This window comes from Gymnogyps californianus, chromosome 6 (assembly GCF_018139145.2).
Source record: "Gymnogyps californianus isolate 813 chromosome 6, ASM1813914v2, whole genome shotgun sequence".
Classification (NCBI taxonomy): Eukaryota; Metazoa; Chordata; class Aves; order Accipitriformes; family Cathartidae; genus Gymnogyps; species Gymnogyps californianus.
In genome coordinates, this window is record NC_059476.1 from 23,770,568 (window position 1) to 23,788,418 (window position 17,851).

General features: G+C 39.6%; 1 protein-coding gene across 1 annotated transcript in view; it reads right to left on the reverse strand.

Moving 5' to 3' along the window:
- The window catches only part of USP54 (ubiquitin specific peptidase 54), an 81,566-nt gene that overhangs the window by 12,499 nt on the left and 51,216 nt on the right, over nucleotides 1-17,851 (reverse strand). Inside the window, exons 10-18 of the mRNA XM_050898696.1 lie at nucleotides 17,478-17,627; nucleotides 15,987-16,155; nucleotides 12,472-12,642; nucleotides 8,267-8,398; nucleotides 7,595-7,975; nucleotides 5,862-6,096; nucleotides 4,859-4,998; nucleotides 3,556-3,729; nucleotides 376-495 (exon numbers count right to left, since the gene is read on the reverse strand). Of these exons, the coding sequence (XP_050754653.1) occupies nucleotides 376-495; nucleotides 3,556-3,729; nucleotides 4,859-4,998; nucleotides 5,862-6,096; nucleotides 7,595-7,975; nucleotides 8,267-8,398; nucleotides 12,472-12,642; nucleotides 15,987-16,155; nucleotides 17,478-17,627 (1,672 nt within the window). The remainder of the gene's footprint in view (nucleotides 1-375; nucleotides 496-3,555; nucleotides 3,730-4,858; nucleotides 4,999-5,861; nucleotides 6,097-7,594; nucleotides 7,976-8,266; nucleotides 8,399-12,471; nucleotides 12,643-15,986; nucleotides 16,156-17,477; nucleotides 17,628-17,851) is intronic.

Consider the following 17,851-nt stretch of genomic DNA (forward strand, 5'->3'; position numbering starts at 1 on the left):
GAGGATGGAGAAAAATTGTTAATTGAGGACTGAGTGGCAGGGGGCGTTACCTACTAGGTGCTTGCTGAAATGCACCATTTAGCACCAAAAAGGGCACATCAGCACCCCTGTGCTGTTACTGCCATAGTGCTGGAAAGAACAACGAAAACAGATGCAAACATGAAAAAAACAGAGATGAAGAGGAACAGGACTAAAACCCCCAAAAGGGAATGCTTGTAAAAAGGAGAGATTCTGTCTCCCTGCACGTTCCTAAAGACCAGCTGGATCCCCGTATTACTACCTGACCATTTAACGTGATTCAATGTTTCAGACTTCTTTCTATGATATTAGTAAACTGTCAAAAGCGCAATAGCTCAGGCAGTTAGAGTTACTTACATATAGCTTCGTTACAGAGAGCCAAAGCTGCAGCACAATCCCCCTTCTGCTCCTGATTCAGCGACTCTTCAAAGATTGAGTCTGCCTCCTGCATCGACTTCTCAAAGCCATCACTCCTTCCTGCAATGGGCAGCACCCTTCATTTTGGTTTCATTCACTGCAGAACCCTCACTTACCCTCATCCCATTCGTGACTGCCAAATTCTTCCACATACGGAGTCTCGCAGAGGCTGCACATATCCCAGACCGCACCACCTAACCTTCCCTAAGCAGAAGTACAACTTGAACACCCTGATATGCTTGACATCCACACAGTAAAACAACGTGAACCAGATTTTTTCCCCCAGATTTTGTTTACTTGAGAGAGTAAACTTGTTGTACTGGCTTATTGTATTATTTTCAACAGTTTAAATCAGTACAGAAGATGGTATAGACACATCAGAGAGTCAGTTCAGATTACTTCTGTCAAGTAGGAATTAATCTAAATTCAGAATTAAATCTAAACCAAAATATATCAGTAAAAGAAATACAGCAGGTCAGGGCTTTCCTTGTATGTTAAGTCCCCTGCCAAAAATTATCTGTCTCTTCTTCAGATATCCAATTACTTCCACACAAAATGGAAACAAACCTAAACAATTGAGATGTCTGGGGAACAAAACTCAGACCTGAATGTGAGTGTAAATGCCTGCACGAAATACTTCTACAAACATGTGTTCAGTGCATACACTCAACTGCTGAAAGACATATACGGAATATGAAAACCCAATGGTCTTGCAGCTTTAGGAGGAAAGACACAGGTGTAAGAAGCCAAGAACAAAGAGACAATTGTCAAGAATTCTTTTTGCAACAATTTAGAAAACAATGTTGGAGAAGAGAAGGACAAATCATCCTTGGACACAAAAGAGAAAGATGAAACACTGCGTCCTGGCATCAGAACATCCAGTTCTGAGACGAGGAAATACCCAATCTGGTGTCACCTATTAAGCGTTATGCAAGTTATGCACTAAAATGTACACATTCAAATGAGGCAGGGGAAAACAGAAAATAAAACTTGACTTTTTGTTTTGTTTAGGGGTGGGGTTTTTTTAATGGAATGTCTCTGTCATTGTGGTAGAAAACATGAGTATCTTTATCAGCCAACAATAAATTATGTTTTCTCAATTTGCATAACATATGCTATGGCCTGGCCTGCTCCCCAACACCCTCGTGCACAGATGCAAACACAAACTCTTATACCATAATCCCCAAAGAACTCGCATGAAAAGCAAGAACTGCAGAGAGAAGTGAGAGTTGTTAGAGCAGTGAGTTAATCAAGCAGCACATTCAGTTTCAAAATCAAGGCTACTGAGGCTTGTAATCAAGGCCAGTATACTAAAGTTAGCTTTCTTTGCATTAATTTAGCAGCTTACTTGAGGGGAAAATGAGTCACAAGTGTTCTGGAGTTCTGTGTACAAGCAAGCCTCCCAGGCAGTCAAGCAGTCTGTTAATGTTAAGCTATTACATCTCTGACTGGGGTGGGGAAAGACTTAAAAGGAATAAACAAAAACTTTCCCAGATCTTAAGTCAATGCCTGTAAACTCCTCAAACGTTCTACTGAAGTCTTTTTTGATTAAGCATTATTCTAGTTAACTGTCTTTTTAACAAGGAAAAGCTAAGCAATTTTTGCTTCTACCAGCTAATACGAGAGATCAAAGAGGGTAACATCTTGGAGAATATGCTATTTTCTTTTGGGCAGGAGCAGCAGAGAAGATAACATCCTCAATGCTCAATAACAGAAGTTTACTTTTCAATTTTTACATCATTAGCATTTATGTTACAAAAGTAAATGCTAATACTAATAAGATATCCATCTACTCTGGTACATCAGAATTTTTCACCTGGTTACTGGCAGGTCACAGCAGGACTGTAAAGGATAACTGAGTGGCTCACTGATGGTCAGCAAAAATTATAAAAACATTCCCACAGTCAGACATTCTCATAGAGATCATATTTTTCAGCTGCTGTTGGCACATTGACATTCTGCCTGCTGAGCAGTTGGCATGGCTGTAGTCTGCAGAGCACTGGCTGTATTGTGCCCAGAGCTGGCATTGCTGTGGGGTGCCCCTCTCCCTCTCTGTCCTGTAGCAGCAAACCAGCACTTCAACTCTTATCTATAACAGGTTTGAGCAAGCAGCATGGGGATGCCAGGAGGTCTGGCAACACAGGAGACCACAGTGGGTTCGCCCCAATCGTGCATGCATTTGTGGGAGCAGAGCCTAGGTGTTCATTACACCTTCCTTGGCTCTGCTGACCCATCAACAACCCCCCAGTTAAATGCTCTACCAGGCTTCAGGCTTCACTCTCAACTGGGTCGGTGCACTTCATCCCACCTTCTCTCTGACCCCTTACTGGCTCATGGAGATTAGGGCTAAAACAAAGGTGCTACATGTGACTCCTGTCACCAAGTTCCCTCTGCTGCAGCTCCATCCTTCCAATTAAACCTCTTCTGCTGCCATCCCCTGCCAGAAACATGAGGAGCCACGGAAAAGACAATCAAACTTAGTATTTGGCTTTGTAAATTTTTTTTTTTTTTCCAATTCTTTTTCCTTAGAAAAGATATGTAAGCTAAACCCAGCTCAGATTTTCAGTTAGATCCAGCTTAAGCCTGCCACAGTACTTGTTCCCACGCCTGTGCTGTGGCTGCACAGCTGGGCAGGGAGAAAGACTGGAAATTACAAGGGCAGAACAAGCAGAACTGCTTAAGGCAGTGATGCTACCAGAAACAATCAGAAACAAAACAATGGCTTAAATGAACAAGCTATGCTGCGGGGGACCTGAGGCATCTGAAAGGTACAAACAGCCCTGCTCATTCCAAGATGTTGGTTGAAGCCTTATAGCTAAATCTAGATATCAATATTAGTAATGGTGCATATCACCATAAAAATGAAAAGGTGCAAATACATTAAAAACACCTCTGCATTACTTTGTTGTCTCTTTTAAGAAGGAATTTGGTCAAAACACCAAACAGTTTCTTCACATCCTACAGGTTTGAAATTGATGGTCTTTCACTAACTGAAGGTACAAAATTGTAATGGGGGGGGAGAGAAAGAGAGAGACAGACTTACAATAGGAAATTAAGTTCAAAGATTCAAAAACCTTCAGCACTACCATCTTGCAAAACACACTGCATTCAAAAAGTTACCCTGATTCTGCAGTTCATCTAGATCCATGAACCTGCTGGGACGAGGATTAAAGCCCATTGCTGCCTCCATTTCCTTTTCTCTTTTTCTGCGTAGTTCTTGTTCATGTGCTCTCCTTGCCACCTCCTCTTGCAATTCATCCAGTTCACTCTTTAAAGGGACAAACACCTCCCCACCTTCATAAAAACAAAAAAAAAAAAAAAAAAAAGAAACTTTTTTGATAGTAAAATCTCAAAGTATCCCTTAAAATACAAAGAAATATTAATGGAGAATACAATTAACATTAGAAAATAACAGACTGACAAAGCAAAGACCACAGAATTTCAGATCACAAATTTTGCTTTGTTAAATTTTACTTTTAAAACCCTGCCCAAGCCATTTCGTTTCCAATTGCCTTCTCTGTGTCAGTGACTGGCAGAAACGGTGCAGTATTGCTTCAAGCTCCCCTGCAGCACAGCCCATCCCTGGATTCATTGAGCCAAGAAACAGCAAACAGAACAGAGAGAATCATTGGAAGAGAGAACCCTAAGCTGATGCTGAAATCTTGAGGCTTCTTACTGTGCTTATAATTTGTAAATAATGCTATGTCAAATTAGCCAGATCATTAGCTTTAGTAAGTAAAATGGATTCCAACTGAGATGCTTTTCATTTAACTGCATAAGCAGATGAAAATGGGAGGAAAATAAAGCATATCAATATCCTAGTCAACATAGCAGAAATCAATCAGTCATCGTTCTCACTTCAACTATGACCTGTATTCAAAAAGTGTCTCCCCTCCTCCCTTGCCCTTCCCCAGACATTCTCTGGAATAAAGTATTTGCTCAGAACAATACATAATCAGAATGCATATCTGCCGAAAAGCTTAGCCTTAGCCCAAACACCTTGTAAATATCCATTCTTATTTCTGACAATTTTGAATTTTGTATAGCATTAAAAGTCTGCTTTCAGGACTCGTCAATCCTACTAAGTTATTATGAGTTATGCTTGGGAAGGTATTTTCCACTGATGGCAGAATACTGAGTTATGGGAAAGAATAGGAAAAATAGCTTTATGTTATCCATTCAGTCAATACTTAAAAAAGATGCCAGAGCAACATGATCAAAGGAATATTCCAACAAAGTTTTTTGCAACCCCCTTTGTAATGGTAAAAAAATCTTGTAAGTTACATCTTGTAAAACTGTATTATGTTCCTCAATGTTTCTTTTCCTCATAATTTCACTGTGAAGATAAACATCCAGAAAGTAAAGAACAACTCCAATACAATTTACCTTGCAAAACCACTGCTACCAAGGAAGCATATCTTACCATTTCCAACGGTGTGTGGGCTGTTAGCCCAGCTCCCAATTGATGAAGTAGAATCCACTTCCAAGATGCTGCTACTGTGAGACTTTGGGATGTTACGCCAGGCAGGAACCAATCCACCTGCTCGCTTCATATGAACGTCCCTCCAAGAAGAGAGTAATTATAGTTTACCATTTTACTAATCTCTCCAGGAGAAATTATATCTTTTTTTTTTATTATCACATAAATATTTACTTGCATTTTAATTTCATTTAAAAAAAGAGTCTACCATAAGAAAATCTTGGGAGAAACAGGGAAAGAGAAAGTTAACAAGGGGGAGGACAATAATTCTATTCTCCTCCATAAGAGTATGCAATGCATATTAAAACTGTGGTCTGATAGCTGTTCTCAACAGATTCTTATAGCTGAAAATCTACTATTCTGGCCATAAACAGTCTCAGTTTGTGATTGCCTGAAGCTTCATAAGCCAAGGAGAGAAACACATTGTGCTGCCTGTTTATTTTTGCATATAAATATTGCAAATGTCTTGCAAGACTTCAATGAACCTCTCAAACTGAAAATGTCAAAGATTTCTATACAAGACTACTAATTTCTCATTTTGTACAAGGCTTCTATCAAGCAATGGTTTAACTGAAACAAAAAGGTCTATGAGCTGTTCAAAGGACAAGCACGAAGTTTGATATTTTAGTTGAGTTTTCAAATCATAGACTAAGGGTATGACTATTTCAGATGCATCATTTTAGTCAACATCTCTCATTCAACTGAACCCCTTTTCTTTTCCTTCTCACTAGCAGTAAGCTATCAATATACTGACAAGAAAAGGAATCACACCCACTCAGATTCCTGTTTCCCTTCTATTTCTCCCCTGCCCCAATAAACCTGTATTACAAGCTAGGACCACTGTTTTGCATTTTTTAAAAAAATGTTCTACACCATTATGTAACTACAGAAAAGAAATCAAGACTTCAATCACTCAAAGTGTTTTTTGAAGTTTGTTGAAATCTACCTGTGGGTGCTTGAGCTTTCAGACAAGGGCATATCCAGACTAACTGGGCTGTTGCTGTTGCGTTCACTGCTTTCATAGCCAGACTCCATCCTCTGTATTAGATGAGGATGTTGATCCACCATATGATGCTGGGTGCCCCGGCCTAGTACACCACGCTTGTATCTGACATTTGAGTGGCTCGATCTTGTTTCTTGAACAGCATGTTCCTTCACCTCATTCTCAATAAGCTCTTTACCTGTCAAGACAAAAGAATATAGCTTGGTAGAAGATCCAAGCTTCAATACCAGCAAATCATCTATACATATGTTAGCTTCTCAACCATGCTTAAAGGAGAAGTGCTGCCTTTAACTTAGTGTAAAACTAGCAATATTAAGCAGAAAAAACCCCAATACTTTTACAGCATTCCTAGTAATATTAAGCAATAATCTATTCAACAAATTTATTTTTGAATCTCTCCCCTTTAGTATAACTTACCATATTCCCCCCCAGGTAACAATCAAGTCTGGAAAAAAAATCCCTTCCTCCCCATAACAATTTGTATTTCTACAAGATCATTTTACAGTATACCCAACTGTATTTTCAGTTTATATTTGTTATTGTACTCTGTCATATCTACTTCAGACACTGCACTTTTTACATTGTTTATTTTGCCATTTACGATTTGATGAGGCTTATATAACATTAGTTCATAGAGGACAGGAAAACTTTTTCTTCTTTTTTTAATTCTTCCTTACTGATTTCACTGTGTCTTCAGACTTGCCTCTTGTTTGCTCCCCTTGCTTCCTTCCCTGGAGCTGCGTTCTCTTCTCCCTTCACCTTTCCTATACATATTTCTCTATGCTTCTCAATTCTTTCCAACCTTTAGCTCCTTCTAGTCAGTATCATCTGTCCTTCCCTCTCTCCAAGCCCCCAAATTTCTGCAACAGCATCCTCACTAACCACAACTCTACTGCCAGTCACACAAAACTCCTCCTTCTCACCCACACGCTGTCCTTCAAGCACTCTGAGATGGGAGTGCAGCAGCTCCACTAGCATAACAGCATAAAAACCAGGAGCTAGTAAACATCTGCTCTCCACATGCTTTACAGTTTCAGGAGTACCTCCTCTTGATATGGAGCAAAGTAACTGTTATTCATTTGCAGACTGGGGAAAGGGAAGCAGGAGGCTGGAGCAGGGGCAACAAAAGATACCCAAAGTTGTTTCACAACAGATCGTAAAACAGCAAAGCTGAGGACAAAGTCTCTACGTACAAGTTGCACAGCTGCTGTGGTGTAAAATGGTCCCAGATAAATCATCACTGGCTGCCAGGCTCTTATCCTCACAACAAAAACTCAGCACTGATACACGAGGTACTTGCTGCACCATAGTCTGAGCCATCATGCAAAAATACCACGATGAGCCGGAGAAAAAAAAACCAGACCAATACAAAAGGCCACTCCAAGAGATGAACTTCCAGATACTTAGCAGTCTAGCCCTGTGTCCATTTAAGCGGCGCAGACGGCAATGTTTCCCTTATTATTTCCTTACATCTTTAGCACACAGAAAGCAAACAGAAGTATCATACATGCAACATGAATACCCACACAGAAACTAGCCTTCAAGGACACAACTCACCACTGACCTAAATGCCATGTTCAAAATTTCACTTTCCTACTTCACTTAAACAAAACTGGATAGTGGAGTATTATAAATTCCACACATTCTGAAATAAATCTTTCTTCTCAAACTCTTACCTGCTTCTTCAGAGAAGGGGCTAAGCTGAGTGTAGCCACAATGTTTCCTCTTGTCTTTACTGAAGATGCTGTCTATATTCAGAGACTCTCTTTTGGGTCTCCAGGTTGGCCGGTACCTGCTAGATGAACTGGATTTAGACTCACTACTGGTACTCTCCACTTCCCAGTCTCGAGAGTGTGCAGACAGGCTTTTTGAGGGTCGTGTTTCTGCCTGATCCACACTACTCCCTCCACGAGGGGAATTCTGGATGGTCTGAGAAATCTGCTGTGGTCTGCTGTGGATCATATTGCTCACTGTCTCTTTAAATTCCCTCAGCCTGCTGGTGCTGCTGGATGGTTTGGGGGCAGTTCTGGGGGCTTGTTTCTCCTTCAAGGTTTCTCCTGCAGTTTATAGAGACAGCAAAAGCCACAAAAATATCTTCAGATTAAACTAGCAGCCCTACTTGCGGCATATTCATGCAGACTTTGAAAAGTAAAAAAACAAAACAAAACACCCTCAACAAAACAAAAAAACCAACCCAACCAACACCCCCAAACAAAAAAAAAAAAGCAAAGACAGGACAAAATACAGACAAAGATAAGAAACAAGGAGGGAAATACATGTACACACTGAGGATCTTAAAAACATGCAGAAAGAGATACTGATATTTGAAATAAAGTAACATCTCTTGCCTTCACTATGGTATCCTGAGGACTGAGCCTCATCTCCTTTTCGCCGAGACCGGCTAGAACTCCTTTTGCGGTCTGCCAGCGAGCCCTTTTTGGAAACATGCCTCTGATTGCACTCACTGTCAGTCAGGTGCCCTGGAAGGACAGAAGAACACAGTAGAGGTGACAAGAGCCTTCGGACCGAGTGTTCTGTGTGCTAAGAGCAGCAGGGCTCGCCTGCTTCTTAGGAGCTGCAGACACTCCAACGCTAACTGGCAGGTTTGGGTAAGTTTTTGTATCCAAAAGTTTTTGGTTTTGTCTCGGGGAGGGTGTTCTGTTTTTAAGGTCATAAAAGAGCAATATAGCCCCTCCAAGGACTCTGGTTAATGAGAGCTCATCCACAGGGAGAGGAAAAAGTTGACTCTGCCTTGTCTTCTAATAGTCTAAGGACACTACTTTCTTGCTGTCTGAATACTTTTTCAGTTTTAATGGCTATGAACACAAAACTCCTGAGGACAGCTTGCTTGACATTACTCTGTTGAATGAACACTCAAACACATGAACGAGTTACCATGTAATAATAAATTACTGCACATCATCAGCTGCTCTGCACTTACTATCCATCTGCACTCTCTTCACCTGTAGCAAATACTAAGTAATATCAGTTAGCTTAGTCTACAGTGAAGAAGCCTCAGCTGGCTCTCAAGGGCTAAGCCAGGTAATTCACATCTGCCACAAGCTAAGAGCATACACACAAGCCATCAACATGGATCAGCTGACACACGACAACATTCCCTTACTACAGCTCATGTGTCTGAATGCTAATATTTTCTCTTGCACACGATTTATTCCCCATTTCCTCACATCAAATGTGAATTAAGAGTATTTGACATCACAAGTTTTCTGTATTGCCTTTTCTTAATTTTATGGTTCTCACACATTCACAGTCCTAAACCTGCAAGCACAAACACACGCATGGCTTTACTCACGTGAGTAGTCCCAAGCAGAGATGCAGGATAAGAAGGGAATTTATGAATAAGCTACAAAGACTTTTCTCTAGTCTTTATATCACCAACTTTCACTTTGCATAGGATGATAGGAAAGGAAGATCCCGACTACCCAATAGTGGATTAACATCCCCCAGACTATATAAGCTGGCTGTTCTGAGCCTTCCCCTTTCTCTAGAAATTAACATAAAAATCAACAACATTTAAAGCAGATTTCACACATAAAATTGTACCTTCCACAGTTGAAAAAATAATTCACTTCAACTACAATTGCTACAAAGATACCACAATAAATGAGTGGGAAGGAATCCAAACAGCAAAAAGCAAGCTACACAAGACTCGCACTTCTGTTCATTTGCAAAGTGGAGAGTGATTTTGTAGCCAAATTCTTTAGAAACAAGCAGATTATTATAAAATAAAAGAAATTAAGGACGTAAAAGAGAAATGTTGGCAGTGAAGATAGAAGATGTGCAGCATTTAGGTGACTGAGCATGAGTCAGTGCTTTGGGAGAATTTTTTTTTTTTCCCTTCACAGCCTGGACTGTCACACATCCTTTAGGGACTGAAAGAACAGTATTATCTTATACCTTGTAGTGGCTCCCCTCAAGATAGAAGAGGCTTATGTTTCACTTCAGAGTGTACAACTTCTCTAGTTAAACATTTTTCCCCCCAAAGTTCTTTCAACCTGATAGGGAGTGCTTGGTTAGCATCCTTCAAGTACCGTAACAGAAACTATTTAAAGATATTTAGTGCTACTGGAGCTAGTTTACGGTCTGCATAGACTAATTAGAGCCCAACTTAGCCTTATAGAATGAAGGCTGCTAGTTTTGCATAAATATTTTCTCCTCCTAAATTGCAAATTTTGTCCTACTGTTACTGGACATTTAATAGCAATCGACGAGATGCCAAGAACCAAAAGTCTGCAGGACACAGGCTTTGTTGTCTTTACTTGGACTCTCTGGAAAAAAGACTAAATCCAACATAATGCATGAATATAGGAATTACAATCCCAAGAATATTAGCTAGCACTTTACACTCATTTTTTTTAAATTCACTAAAATAACAAGCCAAGATTTCTGTCTGAGTGCCCAATCATACGCTTAAAAGGTGTCCCTTGCTGAATGTATCACTTTACCTCATCCTCCAGAGGTGGGATGGCTTCATAAGCAAATAGTGATATTCAAAGGAAAAGTTTGGTTTTGTAGGGGTTGTGTGCATGTCTAAATATGTTAGAGAAGAGAATGAAATCAAACAGGTTAAGACAGAACGCCCTCCACTCCCTCCCACTGAAATCTCAGTTGCATGAATAGGGCAGCCAGAATACGCACATTTTTCTCAGCAGCACAGGTTGGTAGGAGCAAGAGAGGGCTTATGCAGCCACTCTTCACGACCCCATTCTGAAGTACCCAGGTGCCTGAGGTCATACAACCCAATGGTGGTCCTTCCCCGGAGGACGGTGTGGGATAGGGTCCATAATTTTCTGGGCTGGAGTAGTGAGTAAATGGCCATTAAATGAAGAATTCTGCTCTTGCCCAGAACAATTCAGTTGACAGGTCAATGTGGATGGCTTCTTTATAGCCCCACGGATCAGCATTTGATGATTGAGCACTTGTATGAGTTGGCAGACTGACTTTTTTGGAAAGGTTTAGGGTAGGTAAAAAGAAGGGGAAATGCCCAGACAGGCGGCCAGCTAAGGGAACAGACTGACTATAGCTAAGGCTGAATCAGGGAAGATGAGGACAACTGAATTTAGGTGGAGAGACAGGCTAAGCTGAAGGGAATAACATAGGATAGAATCAGTAGGAGAAGAAAGAAAAAGAAAAGGACAAAGTCACTAAAAATGACAGAACAAAAGGTTACATGCTGAACTTCATGCTTACATGTTTGCAACCATCCCCCTACCCTCCCTTTTCTGCTGACTTCTGCACGGCAAGTTTTGCAGGGAGGAACCTAATCCAATAAACTCTGTGCCACTTTTGCAGACTATATAAACAATATTCCACTAGCATTTTCAATTTTGTCTTCTTCGTATTCTGAAGAACAACATGAATTTTGTTTTCTCATCACTCAAATTCTGCTCCAACTTTCCCTTCTTTCTCACACTCTACCTAGGACTATGACTGGAACCTACAGCGTTAAGTATTTGCTAAAACACTAAAAGTACTGTCAGGCTATCTAAAGCCACATATTACAGTTACTTGGACCTCTGATGAAGAATCAAGGAGTACTAAAGAAAACCAACTTGAAACATGTTTTCCAGATTTTGATGTGAAAAATATTTGTACCACAGATTGTTTCAAATGAACCAAATACGCACATATCGTCACAATACCAGAGAACAACTATTTTTGTAACTAAAAGGACAAAGTGGTATGACAGCTGTTGACGTTCTGGTGCAACAAACAGTTGCTGATTCAACGCTTATGTCTTCTTAGAAAGTCTATTTAAGGCACAATAAAGTAACTTTTCAAACAGACTTAGCAGATCATATTTCAGATGCTCGAGAAGTCTGACCTTAACCCATGCACTACTTTTTCAGAAGTGATGTTAGAAGTTACTGTATGCAGAAACATGCTGACTAGGGTCACTGGGCATGAATAATATAGGAGATCTAAGCCTTCGGACTTCCAGTTAACCTCTTTTCAACTAAAGAGCGTTCAGGCAGACTGTTCAGCTGCCTGAAGGAACATATATACAGATTGTCTTCTCATTGCAGATTCTCACTTGCTTCCATGGCACAGGCAGGAAATCACTTTATGCTCCTCCCTGGTGCAGTAAATACTACCAACACCCACTTACATAGAAAGTCCTTAGTGCCCAGGTATGAGAGATTTTGGTGATGAAAGCGCCTTTCCCAGACAGCTGCAACTCCTGAAATGAAGTAACTGCCCATAGATGAGCAAGTAGCACACACAACAATTACCAAACTGTACAATGGCACTGTACGGACTCCAACTTACAGAATTATGTAACAAAAAGAGCAGGTAGGATTGTGGAAACAGGTCTGCCTGGCTAGATACAACTCTACAAAAGCCAACACGACATTTAAAATTATGCTTATTTTTTGTGAATGCCAATGGTTCATTACAAACCAAAAACATTTAGAATACTAAACACTGTTCACTACTCTGTTATAGGTTGTATATACAGAGACTTTTCACTGGAATCCACTGCAGTCATATTTAATGACAATGATCACACAGATATAATGGTATCTGCTACCTGTGTCCCTGCTGCTTTGTGAAGCTGCATCATTCTCCACATTGTAGATGACCGTCCCCTGTGAGTCAGAAGAGAAGTGACTGACCACAGACTCATGGTGCGCCTGTTTATAAGGATAGCTGTCTGTAGAGGAATCTGTTCTGGTATCACTCGAGATGGAAGGTTCTCTCCCTAGAGAAGGAAGCAATGTTAAGGAAGCAACACCAAATTTCAATCTTTTGGGGCTATTATAAAAGTCAGGAGAGACTAAAAAAAGAAAACAGAGGAAACTACACAGAAGTTAACAGAAAAACAGAGTACCAAACATACAAACTCAGATTCAAGGACACCAGAGCTTATGGGAAAGGTCCTCTCCTTTGGAAGGGGGGAGAGAGCATCATTCCTTCTGAAAACCTTTATTTCTTTCTCTTTGATAACTCCAGATTTATCAAATCCTTTTATTATGCAAAATTAAACTACATCCATTGGACTGAAAGTACACATTAGTACCCCACTAAAATTATTTTTCAGTAATTTTCACCACTGTCAAGTGTAATTAAAATATGAAATACACTGCTTCGGGGAAGTCAAAGTTAAAAAATTAGTCAAGTACAAAACATTAATAAGGGTAACAAGAACATCAGAAGTTATCATAATTAACACATTTCATCTATTATGAATCAAAAGTTTATCTAGTAAAACTTTATACTGAAATTGTATTATCTAAAGCAAAGTAACCTGCTCCGTCTCCAGAAGCTAGCATTGATCCCCTGCACAAGTGGGATACTGAAAAGGATGAAGCATCGTGATTCAACTGCAGTACAGTAATTCCTAAACTCATTAAAAGAGGGGAAAAAGACAACCTCCTCCCACCACTTTCAGTACATAAAAGTAAAAATCTGAACAGTTTGAAGACTGTTGGCCATTTTATATATGTGATGTATACACTCCTGAATATATAGGATATTCATTTCATATTCGTTTCTCAGTGGAGAAATTAAAGAAGAAAAAAGAAATTACAGAAGAAAGTCATTCTGATGTTTAATCGCAAACACTCAGCCTGAGGGCACTTCACGTTTTCGGTGCGAGCAAGTCCTCGAGTTGATGTACTATTTAAGGATGCCTAACAACTTTTGAAGTCAGAAACTTCCCCCCACCTCCGTACTGGTTAAAAATCTTACTGGTCTAAAGAAATATAGAATACAGCTGTTAATGGAGATGACAGTAACAGAAAGAAAGGTGAATGTAGGCAACGGGAATCAGTGCTGTGGAACCGAGTACTAGGAAACAATGTGTAAACTGAAGTCTTTATTCAACAGAAAATCAAAAACATTAAGAGGAGTTGTTTGCACTTAGCTTCACAACATTTTGTACCAGCATCTTTGACAATCTTTCCTCCATAATTTTTAGTATCAGATCTTGATGTGATTAGATGCAGTTATCAGATTCCCTTGACAAAAGCTCAGGTACAATACTGTGATTAACAACTTAAGAATAAGCAATCTCTGTTCATTTCTGAATTATGGGCTGTGGATATCTGATAACACGGCGGAATCCAGAAGAAGCTGTAGTTACACTTAGTGACAGACAAAAAGGCCATTCTGAAAAAGGTATATTAGGGTAGAAAACTGTGGATATCAACAAGGCTAGAAAATAATTCACTTCTATTTGACAGGAAAATGTATAGGGTATTTCTCCTGGCACTTCAACCTACAGTATCTCACAAATTCTCTCAAGAGTTTGGTATCAATGTTGAACACCGCAGACTACAGGAGTAAGCCTTGAGGACTCACTAAGTGTTTTTGAAATGAAAGACTAGGTTACTCACTATAGCCTTCTGAATTTTATCTGAAAGGAAACACCTTTTTATATATATATTTTTGTATTCAGCTTCCTGAAGTCATTTTAGAACACAATAATATTAGATACTGCAGAGACAATGAGCAGAAGGGTTATCTATGTATTTCCTGGAGATCAACCAGCAGGACAGCAAGACAAATTTACAGCATATATTGACCTGAAGCTTGTAGAAGTGCTCGCAACTGATATATAGCACTGAAGGCCCTCCTCTCCCTCCTCCAGACTTCCCATTTTTTTCAGAACAGGAAAATAGGTTCATAAATTGCAAGGCATCTTGTCAAGTGAGAAGTGAAGGTCATCTTACCAGTGTTGTTATTTGCATTTATTTTTAAGAGGAGTTGGAGATTTATTTGATTAATGGTAGATTGTCAACACATAAATAAGGAGACAGCAGATGTTCTCTACAGATTCATTGACCAGGAAGCATAAAGTTAGCTATTGGCCAGGAAAACCATAAAATATTCTTGGAATTAAAGTTGCATAAATAGGCCAAAATCCTGGAAGAAAGGCTGTATTTCTGGTTTTAGTCTCACCTTGCTGTTCTTGGCAATTTATAAACCCATCTCTAATTCAGAATATTCTCTGCAAACATCCAAAACCAGAAACAATCTTTTTTTCCCAAAGCATTACAATATAAAATTAGACCCAGTTTTTATTTTCACCCTTATCTGGATTGCACTTGCATATCTTAGAATTTATCTATTCCTCTTTAAATGAGGCCTTAACCCCCAATGGTGTGACTAAATGTCCGAATTATCCAGAACTTCAGTAAACCAGCCTGTTCAGACCACTATTGATATCTTGAGCAGACCAAGTTCTAACCTCTGAAGCACCGTATTTGGACATACCTTTCTAATTCAATGGACTACCGTTGATACAAAGAATTCAGGAAGGAGCAATGTGTTGAAGGCCTCTGAGATGTTAAGTGCTACATATCTATAGCTGTAGATCTTTTTTGATGCAAAACAGACCATGAAAAACGAAGTAGTAAACATGATCTATGGGCATAAGGCTTTGCCAATCCCTTCCCCATCAGTCTCCCACAAATCAGTTCATCTCTCTTGTGCTGCTTCATCTGAGTAAAAGACAAGCCAAAGGCTGAAGATAAGCTGCACTGATTCTGTCTGTCTCTTTTTTTATTTTTAATAAAACTGTATTTTTTCCCCTTCCTCCCACATCCCTTCACCATCCTAGCAAAGGACTCATTTATAACATTTCCTTAATATTTTTTTTCCCTAACTTCCCTCCTGAGTTTAATTTTGCAGCTTCCTTTAATTTTTATGTGTTCGCGCATCTCTGGTCTCGTTCCCTTCCTGTTAAAACTGCTGATGGATTTATGAACTCAGTCATTGAAGTCATCAGTTATTGTTCCTCTCTATGTCCACGCCACAACAGGTCCTTCACTCCCCCCCCCCCCCCCCCCCCCCCCCCCCCCCCCCCCCCATTTCTTTCTCCAAACCTTTTTGGAAAAGATTACTACCCAAACAATCAACAGAGTCTTGGACAGAGAGAGAGGTTCAAAGGTGAAACATTGGAAGTCCTCTTCAGAATTCTAGATCAGCTTTGACAAGCAACAAGGACCCCTGCTAACAAAAACACACCCAAAACAGAAGAAAAACTTTCCACATGCAGCATTACAGCATAATGGTATAAGGCATATAGTCCAGACTGCTTACCCGAGTCTTCACTATCATAGCAAGTCCTGCTATATTGCTGTAAATCCATTTGAGGGGGCAAGCCTTGTGTTGACACTGGAGTTCCTCTTGGATCTGCATACAGCAGCAGCAAAGGCTGATAGTGACCTTTAATGCACTTTGTCACAACATCTTTCCATTTTGGACCAATCTGAATTAACAACAACAATAAAAAAAAAGCACAAGAAAGCTTATTATAGAAAATGATGACAGAAAACCTCTCTTTTTTCCCCTCGTACTTCTTTCAGAGTTTTACTTTCCACTGACGTTCTTTAACTCCTTCTACATCCAGCATCGAACTGGACTCACCAAGAAAGCTCTGGAACCAACCCAAATAAAATCAAGGTATTCACCATCTTACGGCTAAACAAATTATAATTCCTGCTAAAAATATGACTACAAAAAATAATCCTTCCCTTTCAGGTTCCACCCCCCCCCCCCCCCCAAAAGCTTTTCATCCTCTGAAGTGTTCTAACTTTGCATCAGTCAAAAAAAAAGAATTTGTTAACAAAATTTCTTAATCCATCCATCAGCATGAACAAAATGAACAATAAAAGACATCAACAGCATGACAGCAAATTCAAGTCAAAGCTAACCACTTTGGTGTGTGAATATTTCTGCTGTTACAGAACCTCTGCAAGCATTTTGACAGGCCAGGCAATAATTCATATAGCTATATTCATCTCAAAAATCTTCCCCATGTACTAATACAAGTTTCACCTAATACACTGAACATCTATTCCAACAAATTTGCTCCATACATGAGTATTCTACTAAAGCACTGCAGTACCTATCCTTGGCAAAGTTTTGCTGCAGAGAAATGTGACTGTGAACAAATGCAAGGATTAGAGTTTTCCCTTTGAGATTGTGCTTGGCATGACTACAGGAGAAAATTTTCCTCTCTCATCTTTCTGCTTCCATGACTAGAAGGAATAAAAGGAGAGTGGTGTGAAATAATGCCAAACAAACTAATGGGATGTAATAACGGTGTGCCAAGATCCCAGCACTGGTATCTTTAATGTCAAGGACCTCATGCTTGGTGAAAAGGGGGAAAAAAAAGCACTAACAAAAGAAGCGGAAAATTTGTTGTTGGCAGCAACCACTAGGGAAGACTGGCATCTAGATACTTCAACAAAGAACCCAAAAAGCAGGCACTAAATAGCTATACCACTTGTCAGCAAGGGAAAGAGATGTATGTTAGCTGTGTGCACAAGCAAACTATAGGTTTTCAAACAACAGCATAAAAGCAAGACTGGCAGCCAAGAGAACAGAACTAAGACTAGGGCTTCTGAGATTTCTGGTATGCTTTTTTGAGAATGCTTTGCTTTACTTTGCTCAGAAAAAGGAGCACAGTTATGAATCTTGAATGGAAAAATAGCCAAATTTTCTTGAAATCTGTAGAAAACACTATGGATCTACACACAAGTAGCTAACAAATTTCTAACATTATTTTTCTAAACATTATTTTCTCACCTCTTTGACATGAGCATCATCAAAGTACATCCACTTGCGGATTTTAGTTTGGAAGAAGAAGGTAGAATAGTGTTTTCCATAGTAACAGATCATTCCCACCAAATACAGCTCTGAGTGTTTTGCTCTGTCATCAGTTACTCTGAAGAAGAGCTTCAAGAAGGGAGGTAAGAAAAATGAAAGGAGAAATTAATAAGATGTCCAGAATTTTACATCCTGCTTTATGTTTGAAGACCTCGAAGTACTATAGGGAGGTGTCAGTTTTTTACTTCAAAAGATAGAGAAAGCAAGGCAATAAACACTTAAGTAATTAACTAATGTTTAAGCAAACCCAGTGACATAGACCAGGAACAGACTCCTACCAACTCACCAGATGC